Raw genomic sequence first — 20,622 nt, 5'->3', positions numbered from 1 at the left:
GAATTTCACAGCAGGGTTATGTATTCTACATTTTGAATAGCAACTTTCCATTTTTAGAACAAAATATCTTTAGTAAATAATATAAAGTAAAATAAAGAGGATTGTCAATGCAAATAAAAGAGATGACTTGTACTAAACTTCTTACATGCTGAGCATTAAACAGTCTTCACAGATAGAGTGACCATATGACTTATCATCCAAATGAGATGCTTCTGAGAGTGAAAGGGTACACTGATCATACTTAACACTAGGAAAATCAGAAAAAAATACGAAAACCAGGATGTATGGTCATCTTCCTCATGTGGACACTTAATGACAACAAAACTGCTTTTCTTGCTTTTTTTTTTTTAATCCTCACCCAAGAACATCCTTATTGGCTTGAGAGAGAAGGGAACAGAAGGACAGAAACATTGACATGAGAGAGAAACATTGAATGCTTGCCTCTCATACAGGCCCCAACTGGGGACTGTTCTTGTATGCACCCTGACCAGGGATGAACCTGCAATTTATGCATGTGCCCCAGCCAGGAATCAAATCTGTGGCCTTTGGTTTACAGGACGACGCTTCCACCAAATGACACACACCAGCCAGGGCTAGCTTTTATTTATTTTATTTTTATTAAATGTTCCCTTTTTTATTAAAAAAAGCCAAAACCAAAGTAAAGTGGCTTGCTCATGTGCTAAACACATGGTAGGCAACTGGTCCTTTTTTAAATTAACTGCTTGATTTGTTATAATAAAATTAAATTATTTAATCTGAATATGTTATTATTGACAACTATAGAAGAAAAAGAAATTCAGTGGGTAAGCTACCCTATTTCAAATTGTTCTGATTGTTAAAAAATTGTTCCCCTTGATTAAAAGTATTAATCAGAAAAATTAATCAGAATTTCTCAGCTTAATATGTATTTCATATTTTTCAGTATTGACCTGGTTGGCAGGTAGAGTTCCTCTCTGGTCTCAGCCATTATTAATTGTGGCCATCACAAATGCTGTGTCAAGATGATTGATTCTGAGGCCACCTTCAGGCCCAGCAGAGAGGCCTGTGGTGATCACTTAGTGATGCCTGTTGGAGACATGGCATGTGGAGCAATGGAAGGTGTGGCGAGTGTCACTATCTCAGATTTGGACATAGATCCATTTTAACAGTAATTTTCTGACATATATCTAGTACATAGTTAATTAAGAAAAATTATGCCTTGCTGATCCTGCATCTGCTACCTCATTAATTCTACCACAGTGTAATTAATATACCATATATGCCACAGGAGAACAATGCCATCACTCTTAACTTGAATGAAGGTAGCGATTTCATAATTTCCACATCGTTGTTTTGTAACTTTCTTAGTCCATAATCATAAGGAAAGATCAAATCCCTAATAACTGAATAGAAAATAGTAGAAAAAATTATACAGCAAACATGCTAATTGTTCCTCTGTTTCTGTCCTTATTTTGTTGTTGGGGACTATTGTTTTTTAACTACTTAAGAGAATTTTAGCAATATAACGAAAATTAAAACAATTCTCCCCTTGCAAGCTAATATTAATGTCTTGTTTTTAAATAACCATTTTCAGCATTGACTTCACTATCATGTATTTTATATTATTTATCCTTCATACAACAGAGAGATCTGTGCCTTGTAATGAGGGAAAATGAAAAGAATATAGCTACTTTTTTCTAAATGCAGGAGGTATCCCTAATATTCCTGCTGCTCTTGTGGCCATGAAGTATGTTCTACCTTTGGATCTTAATTCTCTAATTTTAAAAAATAGGGCAGAATTAAATGTAGGTCAAGGGGAAGATTCAGCTTCAGATTGCAAGGCAGCTTTCTCACATTAATTTTGACTACTACACTTTTCCAAGAATTAAATCCTATTGAAGTGGCTTTCCAAAATATTTTGTGGAAAATAAGAATTAATAGATGGTAACTCCTCATTCATGATCCCCAAGCAGGAGACGAATTCATCAGGCAGCAGTGTCTGTTCTGGAGCAGTTTCATTGGGTGAAGCATTTTCCAAAAGCATGGTATTTTCCCCCTCTATTGAGTTTTGCATGTCAGAAGCACTGCATTCTCCTTGATTTAAAATGAGGCTTAATTTTTCAAGAAATAGTGTATTATTTAGCGAATTCATACCTGAGACAGAAAGAGCAAAATTAGGATATTTTTTAAACCGAGCATTTTCACCTAGGTCTAAGGAATCAACTGTTGTTGGTTTGGGAGTTGAGGAAGCTGTTTCATCATTATTGCTGGGATGGTTTTCCTCAGTGAGAAAATTTGAAGTCTGAGGTTTGTACCCAGTGTTGAGATCAGGAATATACACAACTGTAGTATTGGAGAGCAGTGACGTTTGCAGGAAGTCTCTCATCTCCAGGAATCCTGTCTTCTTTTCCTTCTTGTAGTCCGTAGGCTTGTGTCCTTCTGGGAGAAAGATTTCTATCTCTGTAATCACTGGATCAACATATAGGACTTCTTCTCTGGAATTATTATTCATAAATTCACTCTTTTCCTGGGGAAAAAAAGTATTGTTTTATTTTACAAAAAACATTAAATGTGTCAGCTGCACAACTGAATAAGGACTGGAATTCTAATTTCCCTCAACTTTCCTTTCTGTCTTCTTTTCCTCATATTGTTTATCTTCTCATATGATTTCCTCCTTTGTTTTCCTGCTCAAGTTCAAATCATTATTAAATTCTCCCATGAGGAGACTGAAGGAACAAAATAATACAAATAATGTATGTTTCAAGCACATGTCTTGGATTAAAAATTTTAAAGAAGCATTTTACATATTAACTTGCATATTATTTCAGGGCCTTTTAAAATTTGGATTTTGAAATATGTTGGAATACTTGTTGATATTATGGAGACTTACTACAAGAAAATATGTGGTTGCTTAAATGAAAAAGAAAAGGGGAGGGGGAGAATCCTATTTTGCTTCCATTTGAGACTAAGGTTGTAAGAAGTACCTTGAGTTGAGGTTCTAAAGGTGTGCAGCTGCTCACAGTTCAGACATGTTTGCGATGGTCAGGAGGTTGGAAGAAGAAGATTTTTATTTGTATAAAAGCCTGATGATTATTCTGGGTAAGAAAAGGTCTCAAGGCTTTCCAGCTGATTGCTGACTCCCACCCAACACAATTATAAAATTACAGCTGCCTGCTATGGACTGAATGTTTGTATCTCTTCAAAATTTGTATGTCGAGTCCTAACCCCCAATGTAACAGTATTTGGAAGTGGGGTGTTTGGAGAGTAAGTCATCTTTGAGTGGAACCCTCAAGAATGGGCTTAGTTCCTGGACAGGCAAAACATGATCCTTCCCTCTGCCATGTGAGGATACAGCAAGAAGGAAGCTGCTTGCAAGAGAGCTCTCACTAGGAACTAAATCATCCAGCATCTTGATCTTGGACTTCCCAGCCTCCAGGCATGTGAAATATAAATATTTGCTGTTTAAACCACTCAGTCCATGGTATTCTGTAATAGCAGCTTGAGCTAACTAGAACAAAACTTCATCTGAAGGAAGCCCTAAGATTCACTTCTAATTTCAAGACCCCGGAATGGGAAGGAAATTTGGCAAAAAGGAAGACCTTGAATAAAGCAGCAAGAACTGTTGTTCAAATTTTCCTCAGTCTCAGCCTCCCTACAGAACTTAGAAGGTTTGGATTGGGATGGACAGACGTGTATAGTAGCCCCCTCTTCTCTACAGGGAATAAGTTCCAACCCCCTCCCCCAGTGGATGCCTGAAACCAAGGTAGTACCTAACCCTATATAGTCATGTACCATGTAACATTTCAGTCAATGAGGGAACACATATGTGGTAGTAGTACCATCAGATTATAATGGAACTGAAAAGTTCCTATCACCTAGTGACACCATAGCCATCAAAACGCCATAGTGCAAACCATTACCGTTTGTGGTGATGCTGGTGTAAACAAACCTACTGCACTGCCAGTCATGTAAAAGTTTGGCACATACAATTATGTACATAATATGAGGGAGGACCCCAAAAATGGAATTATCTTCTGAAGGGCAGGCCCCTTGTAGTACAGGCTTCCCCCTTAGGTGAATGTTTTAGGAACCCATCTGTATCACTGTACCAGCTGGCATTGTGAGAAGCTGTATTTGGCTCCGCTGAATTTTTTTGAAGGTTCTTTCAATGAGTTTGCCCATTTCATGATGGGTGATTTATAAGCTCACCTGCCCACACTGTACTGAGTGTTCAGCAGTTTTTGACCAAAACCAGTATGACCCCTATTCCCCACCCTCCCTATTCACCCAATCTCGCCCCTAGTGACTTTTGGGTTTTTGTGAGGTTTTTTTTTTGCTTTCCTAGATGAAAAAAAAATGCTCTAGGGGAAACGTTTTGCCAACATGGAAGAGGTAAAACAAAAAAAATGTCAGAAGCACTAAAAGGCATCAAAATCAATGAGTTTTGTAGAAGGTCTCCATTCACTTCTCAACTGAGCCTCTGGACCAGGACCACCAATGACTTGCTCCTTGTCACATTCCATGGATTCATTTCACTCCTTATGTTGTAGACCCTCTACAAATTACTCAGCACTGTGAATCCTTGTTTCTCGACATTTCATCCACACCTCACCATGCTAATTTCTCTGACCTCCTAAATCTGCCTCTTTCCTAGGACCATGTCTATTCCAATCAAAAACCCCTCACTGCCTTCTAAGTGTCTTTAGCAGTAGTCTTCAACTACTTCTCAGTGTTCTCAATGTTGTCTTTGTGTGGAATCACTTGGGAAGCCTTGGAAAATGCTGCTGTCTGGGTCTTTCCAGGCCCACCGTGTCCCCAAGATCCTGGAATGGGCCTGGGCATGAGGATTATAATATGCAACAATATTATGCCTAGAGATTTCTTTGGAGTTGGGGAAGATGATTAAAGGGCTTGACAAAGCTCCAAATAGGGGTCCTAGACAAAAAATACAGATTTTCCTTAAGTTTGAGAAGTATTGGTTAACAGAATGAAGTTCCATAGCAATAAGACCTTTTGTGATCTCATCCCACTCATGATTCCAATATTTTTCCAGCCACTCATCATGTAAAGCTTTTCAATAAAGCAATACCCAACATGATCTTCTCACCTCTTTGCTTTTGCTCATGTTGTCCTCCCTGTTTGGAATGTTCTCTGTTTCTTCTGAGCAACTCCTATTCATCTTTCAATGTTTCCTCTACATTCCTGTCATGTTTGGTCTCATTTCTGTCACTGCACTTACATCACTGCATTGCAATGCTTGGGTGATATGTTTGTGACATCAACTGCATTTTGAGCCTGTTGATAATCAGGCCAGAGTGCTGGAAAATAGGAGGAGCACCCATGGCAGATTCCTTCCCCTCTTTCATAATCATCAGCAGTTCCTCCTTAACCAGCAAAGTCCCATATATTCTCAGGGTCTTCCTGGCTCACCCTTCTTTTCTTTGCTGAAGTGGAAACCTGGCCCACCCTTGGTGACATCATCTCCACAGTACTCTCACATTTATTTTCTCGAATTCTACTGGGTCTCAGGAGTGAAGTGGTGTATCCTCCTTGGGCTCCACCTGCTTCTCCAATCTCACGTAAAACAGAAACCCCTTTGTGTTTTTCAGGCTTAATCAATTGAGCTTTCCTGCCCTCTTTGGTCCCTTGAAGACATCTACCAATCACATAGCCACCAAGTGACTTTGGCACCTAGCCCACAATCTTCCACCTCATTTTCCTCTTTTGAATAGGATTGTTCCTTTTATCTCTTATCTCTTCTTTCCCTAACTCTTTTCTCTCATCTGTTAAGTACAATTTGAAATATGTATAATTTTGTTTCTACTTATTTTATATAGTTATGCTAATGTGCACACACATTTATTTATTGGAGTGGAAATTCTATGATAATAAACTGTACTCTTGGTCATAGCTGCCATTTATCTTTTATTTGACAGTGTTTGGTTACCTGTAGCATTTTCACAACATTACTGTTTTCCATATTAGGAATGTCTTCATGAAGCCATTTTGGTATGAGAAATAAGATTTTTCTTTTAATTCTGAAAAACAACAATAGCACATTCAAAGAAGCATTTTACTTTAGGATTGGTGCAGGCAATCATATGAGTGATTAGGAAATCAACTATATAAAATGGAATGCATAATAAAAATGAAACTTTCTGAAGCAGGAGCTAAGATTTCCATCTCTTACTTCAAATAGTTAAGTGGGAAGTTGATTAATATCTGTCAGATTTTTCTCTTCTCTCTATTGCTCTGCTTCTGTCTACTGAGCCAGAACATTTCAAACATGCATATTAGATTCAGGATAAGTGAGAGAACTATGCTGAAAGTGAAAAACTATACATATGTTAGATATGGCAAAGCATGATGAGCAGGAGACCTCAGTATGGAAAAGTTTGGAAAACTTAAGGGATATTTTGTACAACTTTCCAAGGTGACCTTACCACAGAAAAATATTAAAGGAGAAAATGTTATATAATAAAATTGTATAATTCCAGCTTCTCTAATGCTGAATTTGTTATGACTCCGAATAGGGTTAAGATGATAGTGGTGGCTCCAAACATTTTTTATGTGGATGGAATGTGGGATGGGGGAAGTTTTCTTCCAGTTTTGTGGCACAGTGAGAATACCATGTTTTATTTAGGCTGTGTGTTTATTCAGGATCACTGAAGAAGGGTGATGGAAAGAAGATGGGGAAACTGTGTATGACCCACTTCTTCCCCCAAGCTACCCTTTGGCACTGTCATTGTGTTGAAAGCACTTTCTGCATTTATAGTAAATATTGATTTGAGCAAAGAGGTTATACCAGGAACTTAGAAGAGACCAAACTGATCTCTGGTACACTTTTCCAAGTAAACAGTGCATCTGTGAACAGCAGATCAGACTTGTTTATCTGTTTAAGCAGTTTCTCTGTGGACTTTTACTAAGTAACAACCAAAATGGCTGAATGTACTTTGCTAGCCCAATTTTACCTTGAACTGTAGTGTAAATATAATTTCCTTACATGTATTTATGCAATGTTTTATGATTCAGATCTTTTTGTAAATTAGAGATTACTAATTAACACTTTCTTTCTATACCTAAAATTAGACCAAATTAGTAGGTTCATGCCATTGTGGAAAAGTTTTTATACAGCTGCCACAGTGAGAATATATATACATTTACTTTATATATTTTTTTCTTTTGGTTTCATTATTTAAAATGTTTTTCCCTCTGTTTTCCAGTCCTATATATGAAATAAGGCTTATATAAATAATGTATGGTTATTGTAAATAATAGTATCTTCATATATATGATACTTATACTGGAATCGTCTCTTGTTCTTTTATATTTTTTAAAAGAATACTTATTTAAATAATTAAATTAGCAAAGAATTATCCTATTTTCTTATTTGTCATTATCAATAGGAAGTTAATCTTAAATTATTCTTAGTAACAAATTTAAGGTTACTTAAAATTTCACACTAACTTAGACTTCTTTGTGTAATAACACAAATATTAATATTTTTACATGTGTAAGTTGGAACACTAAAGTATTTGGAAGAGCTTTATAATCAAATATATTTTAAAACAGCCTAAAATAAAGTTCCATATTCATTTGCCCATCTATCAAGGGTGCCAGGGATATGTTTATTAGTGTGTAATTTATATACTTAAGTTCTGAGGAAAAAGTCTACATAAATTTTAAAAGTCACTAGTTTGTTTAGCTCATTCTAAATCTTTCTACTGCATTTTGATTATAAATGTGAAAGAAACAAAGATTATCTCATGAAGCAAGTGATGGCAAGAAAGAGAAACTCCTTCTCAGTGCCAATTAGGCAAAGAACATTCATATGTATTAAAATTTGAAAGTCATTGGATGGAACAGGAGGTTGCCACATGAAATAGTGCATTAGAAATATGTATTCTGGGCTTCTGGCCAAGATGGAGGCATAGGTAGATACGTTTTGCTTCCTCACACAGCCAAAAGAAGGATAACAACCACTTTAAAAACAAAAACAACCAGAACTGCCAGAAAATAGAACTGTATGGAAGTCTGATAAACAAGGAGTTAAAGAAGAAACATTCATCCAGACTGGTAGGAGGGGCGGAAATGGGAAGCCTGACAAGGCAGCGGCTGGCAGACCTGGATGGGTGAGGTGGTGGCTGGCAGACTGGGATATCCCACATTCATGTGTGGATAAGCCAGGAGGAACAACTGGGGAGTGAGACAGATTATAGAACCCAGGGTTCCAGTGTGGGAAACTAAAGCCTCAAAACGTCTGGCTGTAAAAAACCTGTAGGCGCTGTGGCAGTGGGAGAAACTCCCAGCCTCACAGGAGAGTTCATTGGAGGGGCCCACAGGATCCTAGAAGGTACACAAGCCCACCCACCCAGGAATCAGCACCTGAAAGGGCACAATCTGCTTGTGGGAAGTAAGGGAAGTGACTGAAAGCTGGGCGAGAGCCAAGCAAGTGTCATTGTGCCCTCTCTGACCCCTCTGCCACATACAGTGACACAACATAGCAAAGTGGGCTGCTCCACCTTGGTGAATACCTAAGGCTCTGCCTTTCAACGTAACAGGTGCGCTGAGACAAAGAAATATGACCTAAATGAAAGAACAGATCAAAGCTCTAGAAAATGAACTGAGTGACAAGGAGATATCCAACCTATCAGATGCAGAGTTCAAAACACTGGTAATCAGGATGCCCACGGAAATTTTGAGTATGGATGCAAAAAAGAGGAAGAAGTAAAGTGAAATAGAGAAAAATATACAGGGAACCAACAGTGAAGGGAAGGAAACCAGGACTCAAATCAATTTGGAACAGAAGGAAGAAATAAACATTCAGCAGGAACAGACTGAGGAAGCAAAAATTCAAAAAAACAAGGAGAGGCTTAGGAACCTCCAGGACAACTTTAAACGTTCCAACTTCTGAATCATAGGGATGCCAGAAGGAAAAGAGGAAGAGCAAGAAACTGAAAACTTATTTGAAAAAATAATGAAAGAGAACTTCTCCAACCTGGTAAAGGAAATAGACTTTCAGGAAGTCCAGGAAGTTCAGAGAGTACCAAAGACATTAGATCCAAGGAGGAACACACGAAGGCACATCATAATTACATTAGCCAAGATTAAAGAGAAGGAGAGAATCTTACCAGCAGCAAGAGACAAGAAGACAGTTACCTACAAAGGAGTTCCCAGCTAATAAGACTATCAGCTGATTTCTCAATAGAAACCTTGCAGGCAAGAAGGGGCTGGCAAGAAGTATTCCAAGTCATGAAAGACAAGGGCCTACATCCAAGATAACTCTATCCAACAAAGCTATCATTTAGAATGGAAGGGCAGATAAAGTGCTTCCCAGACAAGGTCAAGTTAAAGGAGTTCATCATCACTAAACCCTTATTATATGAAATGTTAAAAGGACTTATTTAAGAAAAAGAAAATCAAAACTATGAACAGTAAAATGAAATTAAACTCACAACTATCAAAAACTGAACCTAAAAACAAAAACAAAAACATAACAACTAGAACAGGAACAGAATCACAGAAATGGAGATCACATGGAGGGTTATCAGTGGGGAGGTGGTGGGGAGAAAATGGGGAAAAAAGTACAGGGAATAACAAGCATAATTGGTAGGCACAAAATAGACAGGGGGAGATTAAGAATAGTACAGGAAATGGAGAAGCCAAAGAACTTATGTATACGACCCATGGACATAAACTAAGGAGGGGGGAGGGGCATTGCAGGGCAGAGGAAGAGAAAGAGAAAAAAATGGGATAACTGTAATAGCACAATCAATAAAATATACTTAAAAAAATGAAAGAACTATGTATTCACTGCATTTAGTAAATTTTAGGAAATTGAAGGCTTTATTTTTCTCAAAGTCTCATTTTCTAAATAACTAGGCATAGATCTTTACTATTTCCATATTGGGGAAAAATGATTGAAGAAGACCAAGAAGAACAGGCCTTGGGGCTGCATAGTAAAACACTGGCACAATTGATATCAAAGTGATGAATTCAGATGGTGTCCCACTTCTCTTCACACTGATTCAGGGGGTTTATTTGGGTAGAATTCAAGGCCGGTTATGACTAAACCACTCTAAAGAATCCAGGCACTGGAGATAAACTCGAGGGCACAGTGACAAAACTGTGCAGGGAAAGAGTGCGTGGGCTGTGAGTTCAATCGGGTGTGGACTCCTGGTTAGTGCTTAGTGACCTTTGGCTGACACTTAACCTCTGTAACCTTTGTGTAAATTAGACCATAGAGCTTTTCTGGCAGGGCCATTGTGAGGGTTAAATAAATGACATTTGTAAACAGTTTGGCATAAGTAGGGGTTTTTCCTTTGAATAAAAATGTTGATGAATATTTTTTGTAAATAACTTAATTGACTACATTTTGGTGGTACAAATATATGGTCAAAATCAGAAAGCAGAAATTCTGCAAAAACCTACCTAGTTCGGAGAGATTTGTTAAATATCACAATCAAAGAAAGAATTGACAACACAACAGCAAAGGAGACCATGCCCGATAAAAGTCCAATGTTCTGTTGCCTGTTGTCTGAGAAGAAAGAAAAACAATTTTAGCTAAGCTTTAGTGTCCAAGTGATGTCAAAATCATTGCTCTCTCTACTCTGCTCAAAGCAAAGATCATTGATCTCAAAGCAAAAGAGAAAGAGGGAAACAAAATTAACAAGCTGTGAAGTGACTGCCCTTCCAAACTGTATGACAACACTTTTTGTTTGAGAAAGTCAGGCTGCAGGTTGCATGCATCTGATGTCAGTGGGTTTCTAGAAGTGCATCTCTAGCAAATGTGGTTAGCATTAGACATTTTTCTGAGCTTGTACATGCATATTTTATATAAAAAGGTTTAGTGATGAACCTCATTTGGTTTTTCTAACACAAGTGTGAATTCCTAATTGCTTGTAACAGAGGAGGCCACAATCATGACTGAGGTTTTTTTTAGTTGCTGTTGTTTTTTTTAATCTTTGGTGTGAGACAGAAGGTATATACAACTTATCACCATTCTTCAAAATTTATTGTTCATGAATTTTTTCCACTGAGAAAGGAGATTCACTCTACTTAGAACAATATATGTTATATGTTGTAAATTTTTTTTATTGTTACATATCTTGCACTCACATTTTATTTGGAAAACAATGCATTGCAGAGGGAAGGGGGTGGGGGGACATGGAAGAGGATATAGGGCAGATAAATGGTAATGGAAAAATACAATAAAAATAATATAAAAAACAATAAATAGAACACTGTCTTAAAAAAACAATGCTAACCATCTTTGCTTACATTTTGAAGTTGAATTAATCCCCTGAAATTGTTAAATAATGAATATAATATATTCAACATGTGTTACCTCCAGGATCAACACATTTTCTTCTTAGTATATATGTAAAACCCTGTTTTCTATTTTCAAATATAGACTGTAATTGAGAAATAATTTATCACACTGGAGTTTGTTCTGAGCTGTGCTGGGTATTAACATCCATTCTATTGCATTTCTTCCTCCCTTTGGCAAAGGTTTATCATATACTACTTGTCATGTGGCAGACACTGTATTAGCCCTTCCCTAGTTATTTCTCAGCTGCACCTGCAATACGTTTGGGGTCTCCAGGCTGTCCAGTCCCTCTCCAAAAGCCAGTTTGTGGTCAGGGTCTTATATTACTCCAAAGTCCCAGTGGGATATGAAATTAGTGTTTTCCTAGGACTAATTACTGAAGATCTCCTGCAACTAATGGAAGGTACTGGCTGTCACATACACGTGGGCACTAGTGCATGGAAGAGGACAGAGAATCCCCCTGTTAGCATAGCACCGGGCAAAGGGGACCAAGGATAGAGCAGAATGACCTGAGAGACCTGGGTTTGAAATGGACTCTGCCACTTGCCAGCTCTGTAACTTCAGGGCATAATTATAAACTTGCTGAAGCTCAAGTTTCCTCTTCTGTGAAATAGAGATAATAACACCTATCTAACAGAGCCGCCTTGAGTTCCTAGCCTCCACAATTCCCACAGAAATATCAAGGTGCAGGCCTGTATAGGCAACTGTAATTAGGGATCTGTACTAAACCTAAGCACTTGGCTTATAATTGATTCACATGTACAGATTCAGAGTGCTCATACCTTTCTTTATGACATTTACCACTACTTGACCTTATTCTTGTTTTGTTCATGGGTTTCTCACATCCCCCCTATTTATTAGCCCCATGAATAGAGGGGCTTTGTTCATTTTTCTTACTGCAGATTCCCAAGCACCTGAAACAGTGCCTAGCACATAGTAGTTGCTTAATGAATATTTGTTAAATAAATAAGCAAAAGTCCAAAGAATGACCATATAACCTGCAAAATTTCTTATACTATTCCTACCAGATTTCTATGCAAGGAGGTAAGTGGTCTATATAAGTGGTCAATAGTGAAATAGTCATGTGTAAAGTTTTTCAATTTGAAATTTCTGTTTAGAGTTGTATTTGCCATTACACAACCTGATCTAATATCCTTTTATGCCTAAAATATTTAAGCATACTCATCAATGGAAGATTTCGAGTCATACTAACAAGTAAAATAGGATCTTAATTACATAAGAGAAAGTACAGAGACTTCAGAATTTGAAAAACAGGATTTGAATTTTAGTCTGTCACTTAGTGTGAACTTGGACAAGTTCCTCAACCCCTCTGAGCTTCAGGTTTCCTGTCTATAAAATAGACACATAACACTTTTCTCACCAGGTTGTTTTGAAGATAGAAAAAAGTTGATGTATATCACCCTGGCTGGTAGCTTAGTTGGTTAGAGCATTGTCCTGATACACCAAGGTTGTGGGTTTGATCCCCGGTCAGAGCACATACCAGAATCAACCAATAAATGCATGAATAAGTGGAACAAGAAATTGATCTCTCTCTCTAAATCAATAAACAATTTTTTAAAAAAGAAAAAGATGATATATATAAAACTGCTGGTATATGGTAGACACTGAAATAATAGAAATTTTTTAGAAAGAAGTTTTGGGGTCTTGAGTCCCAGCACTAACTGAAATGAAAATGTATCCAACCCAGAGCAAAAGCTGGCAAAATCCACCTACACCATTCCTTAAATCCAATTTTAAGCAGATCTTTGTTGATTATTTTCCTATAGAAAGCATATGGCAAATCTTCTTATCAAGAAATTTATACCCGGGAGGTGGGTTCAGATGGGGTGGGGGGGAGGTAAGGGGAGAAAAGGCATACAACTGTAATTGAATAACAATAAAAAATAAATTAAAAAAAAAAAGAAATTTATACCCGACACATGATTTTTCCAGTATGGAGAATTCAAATAAATGATTAGTAAAGACTACTAGAAAATCTGCTAGAAAAAGTTGTATTTTCTTACCAGAAGTAAGTTGTCCTTTAAAGATGGAAGCAATTAGAAGCCGAGAATTCCGAATATCATGTTGGAACGATTTCAGCGTGACCATGGGAACTTAAACAAGAAGAAAATAGCTTCAGCTTCTTATATTTTGCACTCAGGTTACCCAATTTCCTAAGAGAGTTTCTTTACTTATTTAGAGAGGACTAAAGTAAACCAGTAACTTTAATAGGCTTGAAAGATGGAATAAAAGCAAAGGCCTTCTATTATGCGTGTTTTCTTCCTTTTATGTAATTGGGTAAACCCCAAAGGAGAACATACTGGGAAAAAAAACCAATAAAAACTACTTAGGGTTATGAAACTTCGAGGTGTGCCCACTAATTTCATGAGTCTTCTAGGCAACAAATACCAAGGAGCTTTATTTCATTCACTGATCCAAACAAAATGCACAATAACTGGTCTCTACTTGATTCCTTCCAATAAATGATACAATACAGTTTAGGTTTCCTTAGGAGCCTCCATCATGTGTCACTTGCCTTTGCACAGTCTTTGAGATGCTGTTAGTGAACAGCATCTTGACACCACATAAGAAGCGCAATTTTGATTAGTAGACACACTAAGGTTGTAACACGGGTAGAATGCCTAATGACTTCTGCCTGCTCCTTTCCTGCTGACAAGGATGCTGGCCAGCCTGGTCTAGTCATAAGGTTGTCAGGACATGCTAATGAAAGCTTCCGACCAGGAAGGGGTGAGCAGCCTTGGCTGCCAACTTGCTTTCTGTCTGAACTCAAAAGAGTCCTGGAGCTTCCTTACCATCTCTTCCCTCCTGATAATTAAAAGCTGCCAGGGGTGACTTCAAGGGCACGATTCTCCCAGCTGATAAAAGACATTCCTGAAAATTGTTCTAAGCCCTGGATCCCCAAGAGTGCTTCAAGCCCTATTATTCAGTCGTTCTGATTTCTGTGTTCAAATTCTTCTTTTAAAAAAATTACTTTGGGGCCAGGAGGAAATCGCAACTTGAGGTGTCCTTAGCTGCCATTGAGATAGCACACATTTGTATAACAAGCTATGTAGCGCAGAAAACTCTCTTTGAGAAAAATATAGAGTTTCAATAAAAAGGTTCCTATGGGTCTTTGGAAATTTTTGAAAAAGGCTGATCCGGGTATCAGGACAAGCTCAAATGAAGAGTAGTTTTGTAAGAACAATGGGTAGGGAATTTTAGAAGATGAAAACATCAGAAAAGCCAAAAGTTCTTTCCTATGCTTTTACTCTGGCTTCTCCACAGCAAGAGGGAAATGTTTCACTGTGGATTGTGACAAATTAGGAATCCCTTTTGGCTTCTCAGTGCTTCACTGGCTTTTGTTTCAAGTATCTGGTTCCATCTTATTCTGAGGGTGCAAGGTTGTGCCCCATGGCCAACAGCCAGGTTTATTCATCTAAATTGTATTTTATAAGCTCATGTTCATTCTCAGGAAACCCACACAGAAGTCTGCATCTACATTAGTTTGAAATTTTAAGAGAAATATAACATTAAAATGTGACACAATTTTTAATTTGGCAAAACCATGGGTTTATAGCATATGTTGCTGGGTTATTTTTTTCACTTTCATTATTTTAAAATTAGCATTTTAATTTAAGAATTATATGTTGCTGTTGGCTTTTAATACAAGTTAATGTAATTCTTTTGTATAAAGTACAGATGGCTATTCAGCAATGAAACTTTAGTTATTAATTTGCATTATGTAAAAGTAATTTTATTGTCTGACTAGGGCTTTATTAGCCCTAACAGAGAATAAGCATGATCTTTCTTTAGGCTCTCCTGTTATCATAGTTTCAAATCAACCAGGTGCATGCATTTAATTAGATTAAAGTCATTTAAAAGAGAGGCTCAATTGTCAGAGAGTGATTTCACAAAGAATTAGATATCTGAAGTAAAACAACTTATAAACAAGATTATTATGGAAGAAATCAGGACAATAGCAAAATTTCCTAGTGTGGGACTGATATGAAACCACATAGACGATATTCTTCATGGCATACCGCCACCAAGTGGTTAAGTCATTTCTTCTTAAACCACACTTGACATTCTTCATTATAGAAGCAGCAACTATAATAAAGGAATTTTAACAGGAAAAATAAAAGCAATAGAGAAAGAACCATTTCTAATGCCCTCCCCATAATCTACCTGCTATTGGTAACTTATGGTAATTTCATGTATTTTAACATGTAAAAGCATTCACAAACACAGAATGATGTACACACATAACTTATGACTGAAAAACTGTAACCGCTGTAATCATCAGTGTGTTGTCTAATGTTCTAGAAAAATCTCACGGTATATTTATTATTTATTTAATGTCTGTCATGTTATAGTCATAATGAGAATTCTATCCCTGGAACAGAATATTAAATTATGCCTGTTACTCTCACAGCACATACTTGAGTATACTCAGAAAACCCAAATCATCTCTACTTTGGTAAAAAACTTTTATAAACCTTATACACACTGACATTATATATTAGAGTTAGTCTTATAGCAGACAATGTGTTCATAGAGAATTTAGAGTGGTTTGAAACAAAAAATGTAGCCAAAACTAAAAGCATAACATAATTACATTTTTTTGGCCCACCAAACACCAGCATAATTTAATCAAATCTGCTCAGAAGAACTTGGTTTTAGCAGTAATGTATTCCATGTGTTTCTTAGAGATGACATCAAATCAATCTCCTCAGCCCTTCCCTTTACGTCCACCATGGAGCAAAGTATGCTTTGTTCTTTTTAAGCAACCATTTATTGAGTACTAATTATGTTGCAGGTAATGGACTAGACTTTACATACTTCCTCTCATTTAATCCTCATAACAACTTAATCAGGGAGATAATTCTATTGTCTCTATTTTACGAATGAGGAAACAAAGGTGTAAAAAGGATAAATGACTTGCCCAAAGTCACATAGGTAGAAATCACAGAGTAAAAATTTCCATCCAGTTCTGACACATAGTTTTGCTGGTCACTGGCCCCATTAATTAATAACCTGACTTCTGCAGCAGGGTGGCTCAGGATGGCAAAGCTCAGTCAGCCCTGCACCAGCATCTCCCACGCTGAGACTTAGCCATCCCTCTAGGCACTGGCCACAGTGTGTTGGAGCTGCCTGGTCTTGTAGGGCTCTGAACTCTACCACAGTGGGTTATGGTTGGGCTAATCCATTTAGCACTGATTCTTAGCATCTTCCAGCCTAGAGTTATTTTCTACTGAAAACCAACTATTTTCCTTGATTATACAAGAAATACATATTATTCGTAGGCTGCTTGAAAAGTAGAAGAGTATGGAAAAGAAAATACAATTTTATATTCATTCACAAACTGGAAACAACTGTTTTTATATTTGTTAACAACCTTTTGTGTATATCTATACCCTAATGGCGCTCATGCTCTTTACTAAATGCTTCCTTTTCATTAAATATTATATCATGAATATTTCCTCATTTTATTAAAAATTGTTCACACTAATGACATCATACTAATGACAGTTTAATATTTCATCATGTTTGGACTATACTTGTTTAGTCATTCCCCTGTTGAGAAATAGTACAGCTTGATGGTTTCAGACACCAGCTTTAGACTTGGACAAAACTCAGTTCAAGTCCTGGCTCCACTACTTGGAGTTGCATGGCCCTGGGCAAGTTGCTTAACCTCTCTGTGACTCAGTTTCTTCATTTGTAAAATTGGGTAGTAACAGCACTTCACTCATGGGGTTTGATGAGATAGTTCATATAAATCACTTAGTACTATGCCTTACACAAATTAAAAGCTTAGTAAGTGTTAGCTATTGCTATTATTGGACTTTTAGATTATATTCCAAATTCTTACTATTATTACTAGCTTTTAGGTAATTATTATTTTACATAAACCTCCTTTCCATATCTCTGTTTATTTCCTAAGACTAGATTTCTCTAAGTGGAATTACTGGGCCAAAATGTGTGGACATTTCTAAGGCTCCTTTATTTGCTTTTTCCCTTGCCAGTCTTGCTGTCAAAGACACACTAACCAGGTATGTGTCATAAAGGCTTTGACCAGAGCTGACACAAGGGAACTTCCAGACTTTTCTTTCAGAAGGTTCTAGATATTCAAGAAAGAGGAGTCATATTAAAAGAGACAAAGATTTGTTTTTTGAATTATTAGATTTTTTCCAATCCTATTTTTCTTTCTTTTGTGTGTGTGTGTATGTGTGTATGTGTGGTTGCCTCTCGAGCACCCCCTAGTGGGGCCTGGCCCAAAACCCAGGCATGTGCCCTGACTGGGAGTTGAACCAGTGACCCTCTGGTTCACAGGCAAACACTCAGTCCACTGAGCCACACCAGGCAGGTCTATATCCTGCCTTTTAAAAAATTAATATATTACATATACTTTACTTTGTCAGTAATTTTTAAAAATATATATTTTATTGATTATGCTATTACAGTTGTACCATTTCCCCCCCCTTTATTCCCCTGCACCCTGCACACCCCCTCCCACCTGCATTCCCCCCATCCCCTAAGTTCATGTCCATGGTCATACATATAAGTTCTTTGGCTTCTCCATTTCCTATACTATTCTTAACCTCCCCCTGTCTATTTTGTTCCTACCATTTATGCTTCTTATTCCCTGTACCTTTTCCCCCCTTCCTCCCCCCAACCCATCCATCCTGATAACCCTCCATGTGATCTCCATTTCTGTGATTCTGTTCCTGTTCTAGTTGTTTGCTTAGTTTGTTTTTGTTTTTGTTTTTTTAGGTTTGGTTGTTGGTAGTTGTGAGTTTGTTGTCATTTTACTGTTCATATTTTTGATCCTCTTCTTTTTCTTAGATAAGTCCCTTTAATATTTCATATAATAAGGACTGGGTAATGATGAACTCCTTTAACTTGACCTTGTCTGGGAAGCACTTTATCTGCCCTTCCATTCTAAATGATAGCTTTGCTGGATAGAGTTATCTTGGATGTAGGCCCTTGCTTTTCATGATTTGGAATACTTCTTTCCAGCTCCTTCTTGCCTGCAAGGTTTCTATTGAGAAATCAGCTGATAGTCTTATTAGCTGGGAACTCCTTTGTAGGTAACTGTCTTCTTGTCTCTTGCTGCTGGTAAGATTCTCTCCTTCTCTTTAATCTTGACTAATGTAATTATGATGTGCCTTCGTGTGTTCCTCCTTGGGTCTAATGTCTTTGGTACTCTCTGAGCTTTCTGGACTTCCTGAAAGTCTATTTCCTTTGCCAGATTGGAAGTTCTCCTTCATTATTTTTTCAAATAAGTTTTCAATTTTTTGCTCTTCCTCTTCTCCTTCTGGCATCCCTATGATTCAGATGTTGGAATGTTTAAAGATGTCCCAGAGGTTCCTAAGCCTCTCCTCATTTTTTTGAATTCTTGCTTCTTCATTCTGCTGTAGTTGAATGTTCCTTTCTTCCTTATGCTCCAAACCATTGATCTGGGTCCCAGTTTCCTTCCCTTCACTGTTGGTTCCCTGTATATTTTGCTTTATTTCACTTTGGGTAGCCTTCATTTGTTCCTTCATTTTGCAGCTGAGCTCAATCAGGTCTGTGAGCATCCTGATTACCAGTGTTTTGAACTGTTTATCTGATAAGTTGGATATCTCTTTGTCTCTTAGTTGTATTTTTTTTGGAGCTTTGATCTGTTCTTTCATTTGGGCCATTTTTTTTTCTCTTCGTGCGCTTGTTACATATATCCCAATCCTATTTTTCTTAAAACATAGATATCTCCTTTTGGTTTCTTTCTAATCTCCTTCTTCTGATAAGCTCAGCTGTTTCATAGCATTTAAGTGTTATCTCCCTAGGCCAGTTTAGCTTTATGGTTGAAATTCAAAATTATTGGGCCAGGCTTACAGATTTCACTTGAGTTCATAACAGCAACAAAGCAAAAGGCAATGGCCAGATATATCAAATAGCACCAGATGCCTAGGGCAAAGAAAAGGACCTGTCAGAACTAACTCATTACCACACCTTGAAAAACAAGTCAAACGATGAATCATTTCATGGGTTACAGTGTCATCCTTGAATATTAAGGCTAAGAGGGTATGCCTAGACATATTCAAGGGATTATCTGTATGCCTATATTCCTAGGCTATATATACTTGGTACAAAGAGGGAGAAGAAAGTAAGGACTACAGGTATGGCAATCATATTGTTAAAGGGAAAGAATAAGAAGAGGAAAAGGTAAAAAAGCAACAGCCACCCAGGAAATTTTCCTAAGTGACGTGGTCCATACAGAGGCGAGGGTCAGACGACAAAGTGTAGCAAAACTGTATATGCAGGAATGAGCAACTTCCAAGTTTTATCTAGTGGGTTAAGATTTTTCAAAAGTGTAGCTTTGCTCTCAAGCATAGCATGGAACAATTTTTTTTTTTTTTTTTTTAGAGAGAGAGAGGGAGGAAGGGAGAGAGAGAGAAACATCAGTTTGTTGTACCACTTATTTATGCATTCATCGGCTGATTCTTATATGTGCCCTGACTGGGATCAAACCTGCAGCCTTGGCATGTGGGGAAGATGTTCTAACCAACTGAGCTACCTGGCCAAGGCATGTACCTGTGCTGTAGTCTGAAGAGTCTAGTTTACATTTGCCATGCTTTTAGTTGTCCAGCACCATGGCATTCTTTTTTGTGGGCATCCTAAAATATGTAAGAGTCCAGAAGGGCTTCCCACTGTGGATACCTCAGTGGTGCAGAGGCTCCCTCTCCCTGTAGCCATTAAGTAACTACAAGCAGATGACCTAAGCCCAGCTCATCAGATGCCCTCCTCCCACCACTTGCACAGGATACATGCTCCAGGAAATCACTAAGAATTCAATATGAATGCAACAGCTACATCCAGAGTCTGCTAACAGTAGAACTCTGTTAGAACAGGGGTGTCCAGAGCACAGGGCAGGCAGTGACCACAGGGCAGGCCAGGCAGGCGCTGGCCATAGTGCCAACTGTAGGTTCTCACCAGATTCTTCCTAGGCTGCAATTTTGGCTGTGGTTCTGGCTTCTAAAGTGCCTTGGATCCTGTTTGTGACCATTTTGACAGGCTCTCTCCTGATTTCTGCCTTTCTCCCCAATAATTCTCTTTCTGCTTAAGAAAACAAGATTTGATTTCTTTTGCTTGCACCTCATCACAATGAATAGTAGAAACTGCAATAGTCGGTAGTGGGTGGATAGGTGAGAAGATGTGGCCAAACAAATAATGATGGCGCAAAGAGGTCCATGTCCTAATTTCCAGAACCTTTCAAGAGATTACCTTATATGGTAAAATGAATTTGAGATGGGGAGATTACTTTAGATTATAGGGTT

At 37.7% G+C, this 20,622-nt stretch overlaps 1 protein-coding gene across 1 annotated transcript in view; it reads right to left on the bottom strand.

Moving 5' to 3' along the window:
- Positions 1-408: 408 nt before the first annotated feature.
- IL23R (interleukin 23 receptor) overlaps positions 409-20,622 on the bottom strand; it is a 67,116-nt gene continuing 46,902 nt past the window's right edge. The window contains exons 8-11 of the mRNA XM_024565590.3: positions 13,333-13,422; positions 10,411-10,516; positions 5,927-6,017; positions 409-2,506 (exon numbers count right to left, since the gene is read on the bottom strand). Coding sequence (XP_024421358.3) covers positions 1,865-2,506; positions 5,927-6,017; positions 10,411-10,516; positions 13,333-13,422 — 929 coding nt within the window. The 3' untranslated portion in view covers positions 409-1,864. The remainder of the gene's footprint in view (positions 2,507-5,926; positions 6,018-10,410; positions 10,517-13,332; positions 13,423-20,622) is intronic.

This window comes from Desmodus rotundus, chromosome 3 (genome assembly GCF_022682495.2).
Source record: "Desmodus rotundus isolate HL8 chromosome 3, HLdesRot8A.1, whole genome shotgun sequence".
NCBI lineage: Eukaryota > Metazoa > Chordata > Mammalia > Chiroptera > Phyllostomidae > Desmodus > Desmodus rotundus.
This window is presented reverse-complemented; position numbering and strand designations above follow the sequence as displayed.